This window comes from Dasypus novemcinctus, chromosome 21 (genome assembly GCF_030445035.2).
Source record: "Dasypus novemcinctus isolate mDasNov1 chromosome 21, mDasNov1.1.hap2, whole genome shotgun sequence".
Classification (NCBI taxonomy): Eukaryota; Metazoa; Chordata; class Mammalia; order Cingulata; family Dasypodidae; genus Dasypus; species Dasypus novemcinctus.
The window spans coordinates 80,870,734-80,888,772 of record NC_080693.1 but is presented as its reverse complement, the minus strand read 5'-3'; the positions used below and the strand labels follow the sequence as shown (position 1 = coordinate 80,888,772).

Genomic DNA, 18,039 nt, shown 5'->3' with positions numbered 1-18,039 from the left:
GCCGTCGGGGCCGTCTTTGGCTTGTGGCATCACTTAGTCTCTGCCTCTCTCTCCCGCCGTCTTCCCTCTCTGGCCACCTGTGTCCCACTTTCCTCCCACAGGGTCACCAGTCTTGGGATCAGGGCCCACACTAAGTCCAGTTGACTTCACCTTGCACCGCCACATCTTCTGGGGTCCTATTTCCAAGCAGGGTCGCATTTGTAGGACCGGCAATTAGAACCAGAGAGTAGGTTTTGGGGGATGCAGTGCAGTCGCTAAGTTACCTACCTGTAAGGCGAGCCGTGCAAACTTGCCGCTCTTCAGCTGTCCTTGACTTACAAAAGCTGCAGCTTTCAGATCGGCCCAGCCCTGTTTTTTGTCTGCTTGTTCAGTGTCTATCCCCCTGCACATCATAAGCCATGGGGGACAGACTTGTCGCTCTTGTTTACTGCGCTTATACCCTCAGTGGGTATGCAGTAGGCGCTCCACGTTTGCTGAACCAATGGGCGGAGCAGGCCCGGCTTCAGTCTGATGGCTCCACCGACGCCCATCCTCTCAGCTTTGGGGCCCACGGCCCTGAGAGGGGCTCACAGGCAGGGTGCCGGGTCCCGGGGCTCCGGGCCTCCCCCCCGGGCCCTCAGGTGCCGCGTCCCCCCGCAGGTGGGCCCGGCCGGGTCGCAGTTCGGCCTCCTGGCCTGCCTCTTCGTCGAGCTCTTCCAGAGCTGGCAGCTGCTGGAGCGGCCCTGGAAGGCCTTCCTCAACCTCTCGGCCATCGTGCTCTTCCTGTTCGTGTGCGGCCTGCTGCCCTGGATCGACAACATCGCCCACATCTTCGGCTTCCTCAGCGGCCTGCTGCTGGCCTTCGCCTTCCTGCCCTACATCACCTTTGGCACCAGCGACGCTTGCCGCAAGCGCGCGCTCATCCTGGTCTCGCTGCTGGTCTTCGCGGGCCTCTTCGCCTCCCTAGTCGTCTGGCTCTACGTCTGCCCCATCCACTGGCCCTGGGTCGAGTACCTCACCTGCCTGCCCTTCACCAGCCGCTTCTGCGAGAAGTACGAGCTGGACCAGGTGCTGCACTGACCGTGCCCGGAGCGGGGGCGACGGGACTGTGCCTGCCGATACCCCGCCCCCAGGGACGATGGGACTCCCTGCCGGGCCCCTAGCCCCTGGGACGATGGGACTGTGCCTGCCTGCCGAGCCCCCAGGGACGATGGGACTCCCTGCCGGGCCCCCTCACCCAAAGCCCCTGCAGACGAGGCTGACTCCATGTGAGACGCTCCATAGGGCCGGTTTATTGGGGAGCAGAGCCCCCCCTGCCTCCAGCCTGGCCAGGGCTGGGGGACCCCCAGAACCCCTGGTTCTCAGCAGCTCTAGTCACAGGCCGCTCCTCTCCCCGAGCCCCTGCTTTCGGGACCACCTCCGGGAGCGGCGATCTTCTCCCCAGGGCTGCTGCTGCCCTCCCACGGTGCCTTCTCTCCCGCCGTCACTGTGAATGTACCACCTGTCCAGGGCCGCCTCGGGGTGGGCAGCAGTCTGGGGACCCACGTGCCCCCCGCCACGGCCTCACCATGGGCCCCTCCCCGTTGCCCCTGTGCGCCCAGGCCCTGTGTCCACCGTGGCCTTGGGCCCTGAGGCTGCCGTGCCGGACAACGCGGGAGCGGCCTTGGCCGTGGCCTGGCAGCAGGGAGCCAGCGCAGGGCATGGCCAGGCTGGGCACCAGGAGCCTTTGCCAGTTTTTAGCAAACGGGCTACACCCTCCTGAAGGGAGGGGAGAGAAGGGACTTCTGCCTCCCCCTCCCCGGCTCCCTCAGGGCTGGCCCCAGCACCCTCTACCTCACTCGCCACCCACGTCGGGGAGGAGGCTGCACCACCCCGGACCTGCTCCCAGGGGTGCTCGAGGCTCGGTCGGGCCCGGTGTATCATCTTGTTTTGTATTTTACCAGTTTATGTTACAGTCGTGATTTTTAAAAGTGATGCCAAGTTCACGGCACTGTCTGCAGTGTATTAAACGCTTGGCGGAAAGGGCAGAGCACCGTGCTTGGACCCCAAGGCCGCCGTGGAACGGGAGCTGGGGTGGAGTCAGCCACGAGCTTGGGGTGCGGCCTGACCCAGAGGGACCATGGGAACTTGGGGGGCTTGCGGGGGACTGGGGACAAACGGCATACAGAGGCTTGGGAACCTTGATTCAGCTGCAATGAGTCCTGAGACCCCTGGGGTCCCCCACCCACAGCAGCGAGGGCCCTGGCTGAGCCAGAGGGCAGCTGCGTGGCCAGGTGGCACCACTTCTCACAGCAGCCACGGAAGCCGGGGGTCCACCTTCCACAGCCCTTCTCGACAGCCACCAGGAAGGCGAGGGGCAGTGCCAGGGCTGGCGGGGCTCCTGGGCACCACTCCCCTGTTCCGCCCCCACCCCTTCCAGGGCTCCCCTGAGCACGAGGGCCCTCCGTGAGGACCAGGTCCTGCTGCTGAACCCCGAGGGGTGGCCAGGTTCCAAGGATTGGGGGGCACCGGGGCCTAGACTCCAGGACGCCCCCGCCAGCCCCATTTAGCAAGCCCAGCCCAACTTGGGTTTGGAAAACAGGCTGGAGGGCACTCCATCCTGCTGGGGCCAGCCTGCGTGCAGAGAGGCTGACTCGGGGAGGCCAGGGCAGAGTGGGGGGCGATGGGGTTTGGTATGAGCCCTGTAGCCCACCTCCCCACCCCGCAGCACCTGGCCCGTGGGCACCCAGAGGCGTGCTGGGGCGGCCAGCTCAGCAGCCGCTGCTCCTGCGCAGGAAGGCGTGGGCCTGCGGGCAGTGCTAGAGCTCCGGGAAGGTGAGGGAGCCACCAAGGCACGCACAGGCCTGCGACATGGAAGCCAGAGAAGGGCCCCGGCGCCTCCTTGCACGTGAGCACAGCCCAGCACAGCAGGCTGGCAGCTCAGGTGGCCCAGATAGCACCATGGCAGGCCCGAGCTGGGGCCCTGCGTGCAGGCGACTGGGCGGCCCTCGGGCCTGTGTCCCATCAGCCACTCCTGGGGGTGAGCAGCTGGGGGCCGTGAATCCTGGCCACCTCTGCCATCACTTGCCACACTCTCCCACCCGGGCCATGGGCAGGCGGCCCCCAGTGCCTCCAGTAAGGCCCCCTCCCCACCCAGTGAGGCCCTCAAGCGAGGAGGGGTCTTTGAGGGCACAGGAGGAGCCGGGAAGGGACATCACACCCAGCGCAACCCTCACTTGAGTGAGTCTGCTGGTCCCAAAGCGAGCCCAGAGTGAGGCCCCAGGGCAGCCCTCCTGGAACAGGGTCGGGAAGTGCCGGCTCTCCCCCAGGTGCAGGGGCAGATGCCCCTGTTGGAGATGAAGGCTGCGCAGGAGGTGAGGCGGAGCGCCTCAGAGCTCGGGTGCCAGGGAGCGGCTGGTGCCTCGGGTCTCCCACCCAGCCCACCCCGACAGGAAAGCCGAGGAAGGCTTCAGGGCTGCTGTTTTCCCCACTTCCGGCTTGGGTCCGGAACAGGCACACACCTCCCACCTGATTCCAGACGCGCGGGCTGCGGAACCTGCTGGCGGGGAGCGGTGGCGCACTGGCGATTTGGACAGCCTGGGGCCCCAGATGGCAGGCGCAGGGTGGCAGGCTTTGAGGGGGCTGCTCTGCCGGGACATCCTGGCCGCGAGCGCCTCCCTGGACACCCCAGCCTCAGAAGTGGCCTGCGAGGCCAAAGAGGGCCCCCGGGGCACCTGTCAGAGAGGAGCGGGGACAGGGACCAGTCCTCATCTCTGAGGCGGCAGCCAGGGTGGAAGCCTCTTGCCCCTTTTGTAGCTGAGCTGGGGTGGGGCAAGTGCCCCAAGTGGGAGGGGCAGACTCCCCAGGTGCCAGCCCCAGGGCGGTTTTCAGAAATGCCAACGCTGGGGCTCCCGCTTCCTCTTTCCCTCCCGGCCACAGGCGCCCGTGAGCAGCCCTCCAGACTGGTCTCACCACCTCTGGGTGAGCTGAGGAGGCAGGAGGGGTCGGGCTCAATGGAGCTCAGGGCCCTCCAACCCTCCTGGCCACGGGACGGGGACAAGAGGGGACAGGGGCGTGCACAGACCACGCCTACTGCAGCTGTGGGTGGGCGGGCACCCAGGCCTCCTGCCCAGGCACCCAGGGCCATCTACACAGCTTACCCACCTGCAGAGAGACTTTGGAGGGCCTTGGCTACCAGCTGGTGTGGCTGGGGGCTCTTTGGGCATCCTCAGCCCTGGACCCTGGAGAGGAGACCCCTAAGCAAGTTGGGCCCTCGGGGGCCTCCACCTGTAGCCAGATGACCTCAGACTGGGCCCCTCACACAGAGGGTGTGGCACTTAGGGGGATCAGCTGCAGGAGTCACCCAGCGTTCAAAGCCTGGTGGGGGTGGTGTTGGGGGGATTGGGGTGCAGGGGTCAAAGTGGGATTCAGTGCCTGGTGATGGAGTAAAGGGGGGATTATGGGGCCGCAGGGGGCTGACCCGGGGTTCAAAGCATGTGGGGGGGGGGCGTGGGCAGGGTCTGAGGGCTACAGAGGGGCAATCGGAGTTCAGGGTCTTGGGGTGTAGGAGGGAACGGGCTGCAGGGGTAACAGGTTCAAAGCCTGGAGGGGAGGAGCAGGCTTGGGGGGCACGGAGACCCCTCCTGCTCCATCCCCAGCTCGTCAGATGCCCTCTTTGGCACTTGTCGTGTTTCTCCTGGGACATCCTACAGATTTGCAGCTCCAGAGGCGGCCCCCCTCCTTCCGCTCTCGAGACGCTTAGAAAGCCGCGGCTCCCACTGCCATCCTGCCCTTCCCACCTGCCCTTCTCCCCACCTCTAGAAGCTCCATCCAAGCCAGGCAGCTCCTGGTCCCGAAGGCTGAAAACCCAGAGGGTCGTCCCACTCACCAGGACTGGGGTGGGGCCCCCAATGTTGCCCCACAAGGCTGGTCATCCTGGGGCCAGTCTGCAGACCCAGGAACCAAGACAATCCGGGTCTCCCAGGAGCACACTGGGCTGTTGAAGCGGGTGCCACAGGCAGCATGTAGGGTGTTCTCGAAGGTTCCTGGTCCCCAGCCTCGCCCCGCATTACCCTCGGCCTGACCATGCCCCGGGGCGGTCTTGCTGCTGCCCAGGCCGCAGGAGGGATTGCCCGCAGCTGAATGGAGGCCTAGGGGTGGAGCAAAGGAGCAGGGGGCGAAGCCTTGGGGCTCTGATCCCAGACCCAACTGGCTGGCACCCCGACAACTCACCTTTCACCTGCCCTGAGTGGCCTCCAGCCTGGTCTTAGAGAGAAGGCTGAGGCTCAGAGTGGTGCATGCACCTGCTCAAAGCCACCAACAAGGACGAGAAGTGGGAGGGGCTAGCCCAGGACCTCTCCCTCCGTCACATGCCATATCACAGTTCCCCTTGGATTGCACATCTGCCCGGCTCACCTGCTGGTTCTCAGAGGACAGCCTCGAGCCCGCGTCTCAGCAGTGAAGGGAGTCAGAGATCATCGGCCTTGGGGAGAAATGCTCAGATAGCGCAGGTAGAGCCGGTGAGCCTGGAGAAGCGGGCGAGGCTGGACTGCTCCGGGGTGGCATGCCAGCGGCAGTATTCAGAGCTTGCCATGTAGACAGTGGCGAGCCACTGCCAGGGCTGGGCCTGCACCCTGCCTTCCTCCCGGAATGCTTCTTCCATTGTGTCTGTAACCAAAGTCTGGTCCCCCCCAAGGGCACTTCTTTCTGGAGTATTCTGGGAAACTCCCCAAACGCAGTGGCAGAAGTCCCGCCCCCCCCTCCTTGCTCTCCACGGTCACGTCCATTGGCCCAACCCAGCAAAACGTCTTAGCTGCCCAGGGCTGCCACAACAAAGTACCACCAACCGGGTGGCTTAAAACAACGGAAGTTCATTGTCTCATGGATCTGGAGACCCCAAGCCTGAAACGGAGGTGTCGACAGGACCGTGCTCCTTCCGAAGGCTGTCGGGAGCCTCCAGGCCAGGCGTCTCTCCTGGCCCCTGGCAGAGGCTGGGTCCTTGGGTTCCTCGGCTCGTGGCAGCAAGAGTCCAATCTTGGCCTGTATTTTCAAATGACTTCTTCCCTGCCTGTCTCTTCTCTCCTAAGGACACCTATCTTACTGGGTTAGGGCCCTCCCTAATCTTGTATGGCCTCCTTTTAACCAACTCCATCTCCAAAGACCCTACTTTGAACATGATGGCTCTCACCAACACAACATCGGCCAAAAGAAGCCAGGAGACGGGTGTATACTGTGGGATTCCGTGGGTTTGATTCTAATCCACGTGTGAGAATCAGGATAGTGGCCGCCTGTGGGGAGGAACACGGGTATTTTTTTGGGGGGTGCTGGTGAATGAATGTGATGTTCATTTTCTTAAATTGAATGCTGGTTACCTGGCGGTGTGAGAATTCAAGCTTTCAATTTGTGCGCTTTTCCATTCTTCAATTACAGTATAGTTAAATGTTCAGAGGTTGCTCTAGCCAACGTCTCCGCTCCAAAGTTCTTTGACCTCCAGTGACCTTGGCTCCACCCCACTCCCAGGATGCTCCCCCAGCCTGGTCAGCATTTAGTGTGAGCCTTCCCTCCAGAATCTTTTCACTTCCTCTCTTTAACTTTTTTATTTTGAAATAATTTAAAACTTACAGGACAGTTGCAAAAATAATACAAACCACATACAGAGAATACCAATATACTCCTATCCTCCAGGTATTCAGATCCACCAATTTTAACATTTTGCCACCTTTGCCATATCATTCTATCATCTGTCTATCTATCCATCCATCTATCTATCTATCTATCTATCTATCTATCTATCTATCTATCTATCTATCTATCTATCCATCCTTTGAACATTTGAGAGCAAGTTGTGTACATAATGCTCCTTGAACTCATAATACTGCCATGGACATATGCTATGAACAAGGATATTTATTTATGGAATCACCTTAAGTGCAGTTTATTTATGGAATCTCCTTAAGTGCAGTTATCAAGGTATCAACAGATATCTCATCTATTGGTGATGAAGTCCCTCAGCTGGGAATGTCTTAATTCCTCCCTCATTTTTGAAAGACAGTTTTGCCAGAATTCTTGGTTGGCACTTTTTTGCTTTCAACACTTTATATATGTCATCCCATTGCCTTCTTGCCTGCATGGTTTCTGGTGAGAACTTGGCATTTAATCTTATCGAGGCCCCCTTGTATGTGACACATCGCTTCCCTCTTGTGGCTTTCAGAATTCTCTCTTTATCTTTGGCATTCGAGAGTTTGATTAGCGCATGTCCCTCTGGAGTCTTGAGCCCCAGCAAACAGCCTCATGCCCTTCCATCTCCTACCACCCCCAGGACCCTCTTTCAGCCCCTCAGCCCCACCCTGGCTTCCCTTTCCCCTCTAGCTTGCCCCCTGCCTGCACCCTTAGTTCTTCCCTGGCCAGCCCCTGGCCCATCCTTCTACCATACACCGCCCAGACTGGACCAATGCTTCTGCTCCCAATGCATCAGGGAGGGGGCACCACGGATCTCCTGCCTGATCTCGGGCTCCCTGGGGCCCCCAGAGCTGTGGTCCAGCCTGTGCACTCCCACCGCCCACTGCAGAGGGAGCAACTGCCCTTGGTGTGGCCCTCAGGGAGGGCCCACATGGCCGTGGCATTGGACCGCCCAGATGCCCCACCTGCCCACCACACACACTTTGCCTCCTATGTGTGTGGGGGGGCTCTCCTCCTAGGGGCCTGCTCTGTTGTCTGGGGCCCACAGACCCACCCTCAGGGCTCACCATCTCCCCCCACTTCCTGCAGACAGCTTCCCCACTTTCCCCTCCTGAGGCCAGGACAGGCCAGAAGATGCTCGTCGGGCCTGGTCCATGGGCCTGGTGTGGGCACAGCCAGGACCTCCCTGGCCTCCAATCTCAGGGTTCCGGAAAAAGCCACCCTCGCCCCAGCCTTCTCAGACCTGAGGGCTCCCATGACACCCGCTGGTGGCCAGTCAGAACCTTGGGGAGCTGCCAGAGCAGGGGAAGCTCTGGACCCTGCAGCCCTTTTGACTGACCCCACAAGACCCTATTCTTTCTGGAAAACACTGCTGGGCACCTGAACACTCAGTCTGTTGAACACAGCTGGGGAACCCAACACCCTGCAGGGCAGGAGAGGAGAGGGGGTCTCTCTGCTGGTAGATTAACAGAGAGATGGCGCTGGAATCTGGACCCAGCTTGCCGAGTGACAATCTGCTGGAGTGTTCCAGAACGCCCAGCCCAGCTCCCACCCCAGGGTGTCTTCACCCCCACCCCCAAGAGCTGTACTTGAATTCCTCTGACCAAGAGTGGCCTCATGAAATGTACTTTTTTTCCTGATGTACCAGGGTCAGGAAATGTACCTGGGACCTCACATGTGTGAAGCCGGTGCTCAACCACTGAGCCACATGGGCTCCTCTGAGTTGGGTTTTTTTGGTTTGTTTGCCTGTTGTTTTTTGCTTGTTTGTTTTTAGGAGACACTAGAAACCGAACCCAGGACCTCCCATATGGGCTGCAGGTGCCCAGCCACTTGAGCCACATCCGCTCCCAAAATGTACTTTGTGGGTAGGCTGTTTAGCAAAGAAACATACGGGATACCCGTTGAATTTGAGCTTCAGATCAACAGTTCTGCATGTTTGTGTGTAAGTATGTCCCACGCAATATTTGATCCCTGCAAGTATTTGTTGTGGATCTGCAATTTAAATTTCATGGGGTGGCCTATATTTTATCTGACGACCCTATTTGTGAGGTCTCAGAGAGTCACCACAGACTCCGTAGCCAGGAAGGACCACGCAGCCGCAGCACAGTACAGGGGAGGGGTTTGCTCAGCCTTGGGCAGGGGTCCCAGCTCCTTGGTCTCCGACGTCCTGTGACGCGCACGACGTCCTTGTGCATAGCCGTGTTCGCCCCTGCCAGCCTTTACCGTCACCTCTGCAACTCTCCCTGCTTCAGACCAGTGGTTTGCCACCCTGGCTGCACACCCAGGAGCCTTAAAAAGCTCCAGTCCCTGTGCACCCTCTCCCCGCAGACTCTGATTTGGGCGTTCTTGGCCGCAGGAGTGTAATAGTTCCCCTGGTGAGTCTGAGTGCAGCCAGGATGGAGAGGCACTGCTGGAAACGCGTGGTCTCCAAGCAGCTTTAGCCTCTCTGCATTCTGTGGGTCTTCCTTATGGAAGAGAAGGAGGCACCCAGACTTTTTAGCCCCCGAACCTCTCATCAAGTGGAGCCGTGTGCGTAAAACAGACCAAGAGCCACTTGACAGAAACTCCTGGAGATTATGTGAGGGCCCCCGAGGGCCCTGCTGGGGAGCAGGTGGGGTCCAACGCAGGCCCCATCAGGGGCCCCTGGAAAGAAATGAGTTCCCACAGAGACACAGACCCATCCTTTTTTTTTTTTTTAAAGATTTGTTTATTTATTTCTCTCCCCTTCCCGCCCCCCCCCCCCAGTTGTCTGTTCTCTGTGTCCATTTGCTGCGTCTTCTTTGTCTGCTTAAAGGACCCCCTGCCCTGGGGATGCCAGCACCTCTTGCCTTCCTGCAGACACTCGTGTTTGTGCCTTGAACCTGCTCTGTCTGTTTGGAGGGAGATTCTGGGGCTCGGCTCAGAGAAGGGTGCCGTGCCCGATATAACCCCGAGATCTTTGTCCTCTGCCTTCACGCCTTACTGCTCGCATACCTTCAACCCAAGACCACCAAGCTTGCCCCCTCAGCGCCCCTACAGAGCTCCTGCGAGGGTCCGCAGCAGACAAATGCCAAGGGCTCTGCCACATCGTGCTCGGGCCCTCGGCTCTGCTGTCTCGGCCCTTTTAGGGTTCTAGGGAACCGGACAACGAACTCTTCAGTGGGGCGCTCTGAGGGTGGAGGGGCCGCGGTTAACAGCCGCAGCAGGACAGCCGTGTGAACGGGTCGGCTGTGGGGCCTTGGACACTGCTGAGTCTCCGTCCTTTCTGCTTCTCCTTCTCCAACTCTCTTCTCGGCCTCCCGCCCGGTGCCTCTTCTTCTTTCTGCCCCTTGAAAGCTACCATCGCTGGGGAGCAACAGGGAGCCTCCTGCGGTGCTGGTGGGACTGCTAAACGGGTTGGAAGCCAGTTTGGCCGTTTCTTACAAAGCTAAACCTAGTCTTACTTGCGCTCCAGCAATCCCTCCCCCAGGCAGCTGAAAACTGCCCCGAGGAGCTGAAAACCACACCTGTGCCCACGCCTGTGCACCAATGTTTACAGAAGCTTTATTCATAATTGCTCAAAATGGGAAGCAACCAAGAAGTCTTTCAATAAGCAGATTGATAAACAAACTGGGGTACATCCATTTAATGGGCTATTATTCAGTGATGAAAAGAAATGAGCTGTCCAGCCATGAAAAGGATGTGTGGAAACAAGTGAAAGAAGCCAGGCTGAAAAGGCTGGACACCACATGATCCCACCTCTATGACATTCTGGAAAAGGTAAAACTATAGAGCCGGGGGGTGGGGGTGGGGGGCGGGAATCCGTGGTCGCCAGGCGTTCAGGAGGGGTGGAAAGGAGGAGTGAGTGGAGCCCAGGGGATTTTTAGGGCAATGAAACTGTCCTGTATGATGCTGTCACAGGGGATCCTGACATGCTGCATTTGTCAACACCCTTAGCATTTACAACACGAAGGGAGAATCTCCTGGAAACTACGGACTCTAACCAATAATGACATATCAATATCGGTTCATTGATTGTGACAAGGGTACCACACTAAAGTAAGACGTTATTAGGGGAAACTGTGCCCACAGGAATGGGGAGACGGGGTGGATGGGAACTCTCTGTACTTCCCACGCAAGTTGTCTATAAGTCTAAGACTGCTTTAGAAAATAAAGCCTATCGAAAAATAAAATAAAAATAAAAGTTAATGTCCCCAGAATTGTGACCGAAGCTCTTGTTTCATCGCCCTCTCTGCATTTCCTCTGGGAATTTTCACTCAGAAATTTTAAAACTTTGTTTTGAAGAGTCCATAAATTCACAGAGTTCAAAAATCAAATACTCTCTGAAAAAAAAAAGTTCAAATGTACTCATTGGGAAGTCTTACTTCCACCCTATCACCATATCTCCCGTGTCATTTTGCGTAAAAGGTAGCACACCACAGGTTCTGCCCCTTGCTTTTTTTTTTTTTTTTAGGCTAATGATGGAAATCACTCCGTATAAGTTCACAAAGAGAGTCCTCTTGCTTTTTCTCAGCCGTGTATTATTCTCTTAACCAGTCCCCTCTCAAAAGACCCCTGAATTGTTTCCAACCTGGATACATGTGTCTCTGTAGGAATTGCTGGTCAATGGGCAAAGGCATTTCTACTTTGGTCAGGCATTGCCAGATTGTCGTATCACGGCGTTCACCATCTTGCGCCCCCATCAGCAGTGGATGCGCCTTGCTTCATTTCAGTCCTCATCTGCAGAGTGACAGCGCCCTCTTCTTCCATGCCTCAATCTCAGATTCTCTCTTGAGCTCAGCTCCCATATTCATCTGTCCACCGGCCAGCTCCACTTACACAGGTGCATCCAAAGTCCTTGCAGAGTGCACGGTGGGAGGCGTCTCGGCCTGGACTGTTCCTCTCCAACCTCATCTCCTGCCACCCCAGACACACTCCACACACGTTCACCGGTGCTCCAGGCACTTCAAAAGCACTCAGCTCTGTCATCTTGCCTTTCTTGGACCATGCTGCCCAACTCCCCTTGTCACCTGGCAGAACTTCCAGCAGAAGGCTCCACTTTTCTATGAAGTTGTCCTTGACTCATGTGGTGAAACTGATCCATCCTGCCCTGTGCCCACACCTGGGCTGCCTCTGTAGGATCTGCTGCTTCAGTGCCTGGATTTGTCCGGCAAATTAGATCACGTGAACATACTGGAAGGCAGGGACAGGACGTGGTAGTGAGAGAGAGCAAACCCGGGTATTTGAAAGAAAGCCAGCATAATTCCACAGGAGCTGTCTTCCACTGACGCAGCTGTACTCGTTGTGCCAGCACCCTCTCCTTCCAGCACCAGCCGGGCAGCCTCGGCCTGGCTGGCCTCCTCGGGGGCCTCCCACTCCAACCTGCTGTCCGCGTGGGCTGGATTTTATTTTCCTCCCAGAAGGCTCTTGGTCCCGTGCAAGTCATGGGCTACAGCTGAGCTCCTGCTTCAGGGCTCCAGAACATTCCATGGCAGTTTGGAGAAATCCCATGTCACCCAGCCCGCCCACCCCTTTCTTTCTGAGCACGGCCTCCTCACCTTGGTCTCCGCCAAGCCCCCAGCCCCAAAGCGACAAGGACAACGGCTACAGGTCTGGCTGTCCTTGGGCATGGGTAGAGAGCTGATGTCACCGTAGCAGAAGAGCATTCTGAGGGACTGCGTGTCACCCCAGGAAAGCTGAGGGCCGAGCCCACGGAGGGCTGCTGGTGCAGAAAAAGAGCCTTTAAATGGAGGAGAGGGGAGGCTATGAGAAGGAACAGGATGAGCACAAGGCCCAGAATCCAAAGCAGGGCGTCTGAGGGATAGGCTGTCCTCAGTGCCAAGTGCAGCCAAGGGCAGAGGCTCCTGCTGACCTCACCGAGCCGTTCCAGGAGACAGGGGTGGGCAGGGAGGCCAGATGTGCACGAGGGACCTTAGAAGTGATGAGGCCAGGGTGGTGGATGGAGGCTGCTGGTTCGGACACCCTGACCCACTGGCAGGGCTGAGGGTGGACAGGGCTCTCCCTCGGCTCCTGGGTCTTTAGCAGCTCCGACTGAGTGCACCTGGGGAGCGCCGGTGAGCGCGCTGGTCCCAGCACCTCCCGGGAGCTTTCCAGAGGGCTGCACCTGGTCCCTGCCTTGAGGCCTGCTTCCCCTGCTCTGGGTGGCAGCTGCCTGGTTCCTACTCCAGGGCGGGGGGAGGAGGGGGCCCACCTGGGAGAGACTGAGAGGTGGACCCGTGAGAGACAGGGCCCCAGGGACACCCCGATAATACCCCTGAGACCCCAGATTTCCACACAGAATGTGTTCATTTCCCATGGCTAGCATAACAAAGTGCCACAGACTGGGAGGCTTAAAAGACATAAATGTTGGGAGCAGATGAAGCTCAGTAGTGGCACGCCTGCTTCCCATGTACGAGGTCCCAGGTTTGATTCCCGGTACCTCCTAAAAACAGAAAAACAACAAACAAGCAAAAGCTAGAAATGTCTTCTCTTCCAGTTCTGGGTGAGATCTGAGACCCAGGTGCTGCAGGGCCACTCTCCCTCCCAGGGCTCCAGGGAAGGGTCTGTTCCTTGCCTCTCTGTGTGCCCGTGGTCGCTGGCCACCCTTGGCGTGCCTTGGCTTGTTGCCACACCCCTCCAGTCTCTGCCCCTGTCCTCCCTGTCCCTTCTCTCTGTGACTGTCTCTGCTCTTCCTAAAGAAACACCTGTCATATTGCATTAGGGCTCTCCCTAATTCAGTGGGACCTCTTCTTAACATAATGACATCTGCAAAGTCCCTGCTTCCAATTAAGGTCACACTCCCGGGACCAAGGGTTAGGACTTGACCGTGTCTTTTTGGGGGACACTATTCAACTTGGGACACCAAGTCCAACTGGCAGACAAACCAGCACCCTAAGGAGGCGCTTGTGCAACCACTTGCAGCTCAGGGTGTCTTGAGGATGGGTTCTTCCCCTGCCCAGAAGATGCACCCCACAGGCCTGGCACCAAGCACATCCTGCCCGGCGACTGCGACGACTTCATAAGCTCAAGTCCTGTCCCACAGCAGCTTCCCCAGGGCACGGAGACTGAGATGGAAGTTTGCTCGCCAAGAAAGATTTTCCAGGGACTGCTCTGAGGAACAGCACTTGTCTGGGAGCAAGGGAAGCAGGTCAGAGTGGGGGGGAGAAGCTTGAGTTGTGACGCTGTTGCAACAGAGCCCACAGCCCATCTCCCGGGGAGCTCTTACGGGAAACCCTGCGACCACATCTCACATGGAGACGGGGCGGCCTTTTGGCCTGCGTTGGCCTTGGGTGAGGCTGCTTCCTACAGCTGAGGGCAGCGCTGGAGAAGAAGCAGCCCTGAGTCACCAGCAGCCTGGCAGCCGGGGTGAGTGCTTTGGTGGTTAGCACCAATATCCGGGGGTAAGTTGCCAAGCAGCTAAATTCTGTAACACGGGAGAATGTTCCCAAGTCAACAACTCTCCTTACCCAACTTGACGCCCCTCTGGACCTGGCGTCCCCAGATCCCAGCCCCACGCTCCACCGGTGCGCCGGCTAGACCCTGCAGCTCTGCCGAGTCTAGCCCCTTCCTCTCAGCTGGCCCAGCTCTTTCCTGTTCGGGCTCTGCTAGGATTTAACCTTGATTCTTGGTTTGGTGCTAGACAGGAAGTAGGCTAGGTCCTGGGGGTGGGGTGGGGGGTGGGTATGTTGTCTTGCAAGGAAGACTCATTCTCTTCAAGCCAGGAGGAAGCACTAACCTTTAACCCAGAGGAAGGGGACCCCACCAGTGAGGCTCCAGCAGGCTCCAGAAGAATCTGGTCCTTCAAGATTTTTTTGAGAGCAGCAACCCAGATATCCTGGATGTCTCCAAGTCCCACTTCTCAGCCAGGGCCTGCTCAGCACAGCCAGCTTGCTGAGGTGGGGATCCAAGCTCCCCTGGAGCTCGACTACCCTTATCAGGTGCAGAACTTCAGGAAGTGAGTTTCTTGGCACTTTGCCAAGGAGACTGTCTGGCTTTTACAGTGGGCCTGGAAGTGGTGCTTCCTCACCCACCCACGGCCTTCCACTGTCTTTCTCGGGTGCATCAATTGCCCCCAGCAACAGCCGTCTGATTCCATAATCCTCACAGTAATTTCTCCCCCAGCCCTCTCACACATCTGTTATTTGGCATCCACTGGTGCATTTTCTTCCACGGGCAGCCATCCCAGCTCACCACCAGTGAAAGGGTTACCAGTCACGCTGCTGCAGCTTGCCAGGGGGCATCCATGTTCTGTCTGCCACCAGGGATGGGGTCCTCGTTAACCGGCAAGTGGGCAGCTCCAAAGCCCCATTTAGAGTCTCTCCTGGCACCAGTGCTCACAGGCGAGGTTCCCCAGGAAATGGACTTTAAGTCTGAGATTTGCATGCCGGGGAGTGCTGTCAGGACAGCACCCGCGAGGGTGCCAGGTAAGCAGGATCGGGCGGAGGGAGAAGTTGAACAGGTACGAGGCAATTGCTTCAGATGCCTCAGAAGATGTCTGAGGCTCTTGGAAGCTGAGAAGGCCCTTCCCAGACCACACGCCCTGAGTGGAGAGGGCCAGGCTTTATCCCTTTATAGACAGCCTTCGAATGGGTGGCATCTTCCTTCCACCAAAGGCAGTCCTTGGAGAGGGATGCGCTGTGAGTCTCCAGCAGTCACCAGCAGTCAGCCGGCCCGGGCAGCCGCCAATGCCCATCGCCCCCACAGTCCTAAAAGCCCCTGGAGAAGAGCGATCGTGTGGCAAGCCTGGCCTCCCAAGCGCTCAGCTCCCTAACTTCCTGTGGATTTGTTTTGAAGCTGCCTCGCGCAGATAAGCTGACTTCACTGCAGGGCTGGGTGGGGCCCCGCCCTTATTTGGAGTTCCTCAGTTAGACAGGTTCCTCAGGAACCTTCCAGAGCCTTCTGGAATGGAAGGTCTCAAAGGAAGGGAGGGATTGCCACCTCCTGGGAAAAGGAAGGACCTGTGGCTCCCTGAGCCCCTGCAGCTGCTCTGTCCGATTGAAAGATTGTGAGACCCACGAGTGATTTAGCAACTTTCTGGTTGCCAGAGATAAAAGGCAACAGGAAACAGGTGAAATTGATTTCAGTAATTTTTTTTAATAAATGTATTTTACTTTTAAAGATTTATTTATTTATTTATTTTCCACCTTTCCCCTCCTCCCACCCTGCTGTTTTTGCTGTCTGTATTGTCTTCTCATTTTCTCTCCTCTAGGATTCAATTGGATTCGATCCTGGAGACCTCTGATGGGGAGAGAGGTTCTCTGTCAATTGCACCACCTCAGTTTCTGGTTTCTGCTGCGCTTCACCTTGACTCTCCCCTTGTCTCTCTTTTTGATGTGTCATCATCTTGCTGCATGACTCACTTGTGCAGGGCACTGGCTCACCATGCGGGCACTCGCGTGGGCACTCTTGTGGGCACTGGCTCACCAGGCAGGCACTCACATAGGCACTGGTTTGCCGTGCAGGCACTCTTTCTCTTCTTTTCTACCAGGAGGCCCCAGGGATCAAACCCAGGTCCCCCCATATGGTAGGCGGAAGCTCTATCCACTTCCCAGGAATATTTTTTATTTAAGCCAATATGTAAAAACTATGGTCTTTTCAACAAGTAATCAATATAAAGATTATTGAGATATTTTATACACTTTTCTTTGTACTCATGTATATTTTATGCTTAAGCATGTTGCCATCCAGACCAGCCAGGATTCAAGTGCTCAAGAGCCACGTGTGGCTTGGAGCCACCACATTGGGCAGTACAGAGCTAGAGGTTGAAGGCAGAGGAAAGAGCAGAAGTGTGTGCATTTGTGTGTGTGCAGGTGTGCATGTGCGTGTGTTTGTGGGGTGTGAGTGGGTTGGGGTGTGTATGGGTGTGTGTTTGTGGGGTGTGTACATGCTTGCAAGTGTGTGTACAGTGTGTGCGTGTGTGTCGGTGGGTGTTTGCAGGGTTTGAGTGCATGTGCACAGGTATGTGGAGTATGTGTGTGTTCTCCATATCTAGGAAGATGGAGAGCTGGGGCCCTGGAAAGACAGAGGTCCCAGAGAGCTGTTGACTGGCATTTAGGACTATTGGGAGAAGTGGTCTTGTTTCATTCAAACATTTAATAAAAATCTATTAGTGGAGTGGATGTAGTTCAGTGTTTGAGCATGTACTTCACATGTACGAAGTCCCAGGTTCGATCCCTGGTACCTCCTAAAAAAAAAAAATCTATTGTGTACCTAATATGTGCTAGACCTGTGCTAGATGCTGGGGTGCAAAGATGAAGAAGACATGGTCCCTGCTCTCAAGGCATTCCCACCCCATAGTAGAGAGAGGTGGGCAAACAAACATTTCAATACAGGATAATAAATACAATGCTACAGGTTTACCTGGTGTGATGGTGAAGTTCATGTGTCAACTTGGCCGGGTTATGGTGTCCAGCTGTTTAGTCAAGCAAGCACTGGCCTAATAGTTACTGTGAGGGTATTTTGTGCATTTAAGTTATCAGTTGGTTGATTCCATCTGTGGCTGATTCCATCTATAATCAACTGAGGAGATTGCCTTCCACAATGAGAGAAGTCTCATCCAATCAGTTGAAGACCTTTAAAGAAGACGTGATGACTTCAGCAGTCAGAAGAGAGAATTCTCATCTCTACATCAGCAGCCAGCTCCTCCTAGGGAATTCGTTGAAAACCCTCATTGCAGTTGCCGGCTTGCAGCCTACCCTATGGAACGTGGACTTACCCATCCCCACAGCTGTGTGAGCCAATTCCTATAATAAATCCCATAATATGTACATAGTAAATATGTAAACTGTTGGTTCTGTTTCCCTTGTGAACCCTGACACATACACTATAAGTGGACACAATTTCCCCACACAGCAGGCACGGTGGCAGTGGTGGGAGATGGTGTTGGACAGGTAGCAGAGGAAACCGACTCGTGCCATTCTTTTGTGGTCCATGGACAGCCACGGGAAGATACCATGCAGAGAGGGGGAGGATTGTGTTTATATTTTCAATCACCCTGGGAACTAGGTGGCAGACAGATGGGGCGACCGGGGACAGTGCCTACAGCAACAGCCCGGGCAGGAGATGGGCGTGCGCCATAACCACCACTGCTGGTCACCAGCCCTTTCTGGCATGCGGGCAGTGGGCAAAGCGCTTTCCATTCCTGATGCCATTTGAGCTCGCAGCAGCCCCGCAAAGCCCGTGATATTTCCTTTCCCATTTTACGGAAAAGAAACAGGTTCAGAAAAGCCAAATAACTTGCCCAAGTTGAACACCAAGCTTCAAACCCAGGCCTGTATGACCCGGGAACCCCAGTCTTCGCCACGGTACCACCCCGCCTCCCCATGGAGCAACGCTGGGCCCAAGACATGGGCAGGGGGTCGAGGGGCTAAGACCTGGCCTTTGATCGGCTGTGCGGCTTCAAGGGGGCTGAGCCTCAGGGGGGCTGACATGGTGCCCAAGTAGGTG

At 56.8% G+C, this 18,039-nt stretch overlaps 1 protein-coding gene across 1 annotated transcript in view; it reads left to right on the top strand.

Moving 5' to 3' along the window:
- RHBDF2 (rhomboid 5 homolog 2) overlaps positions 1-1,964 on the top strand; it is a 28,196-nt gene extending 26,232 nt beyond the window's left edge. Inside the window, exon 18 of the mRNA XM_058284782.1 lies at positions 640-1,964. Coding sequence (XP_058140765.1) covers positions 640-1,059 — 420 coding nt within the window. The 3' untranslated portion in view covers positions 1,060-1,964. The remainder of the gene's footprint in view (positions 1-639) is intronic.
- The last annotated feature ends 16,075 nt before the right edge of the window (positions 1,965-18,039 follow it).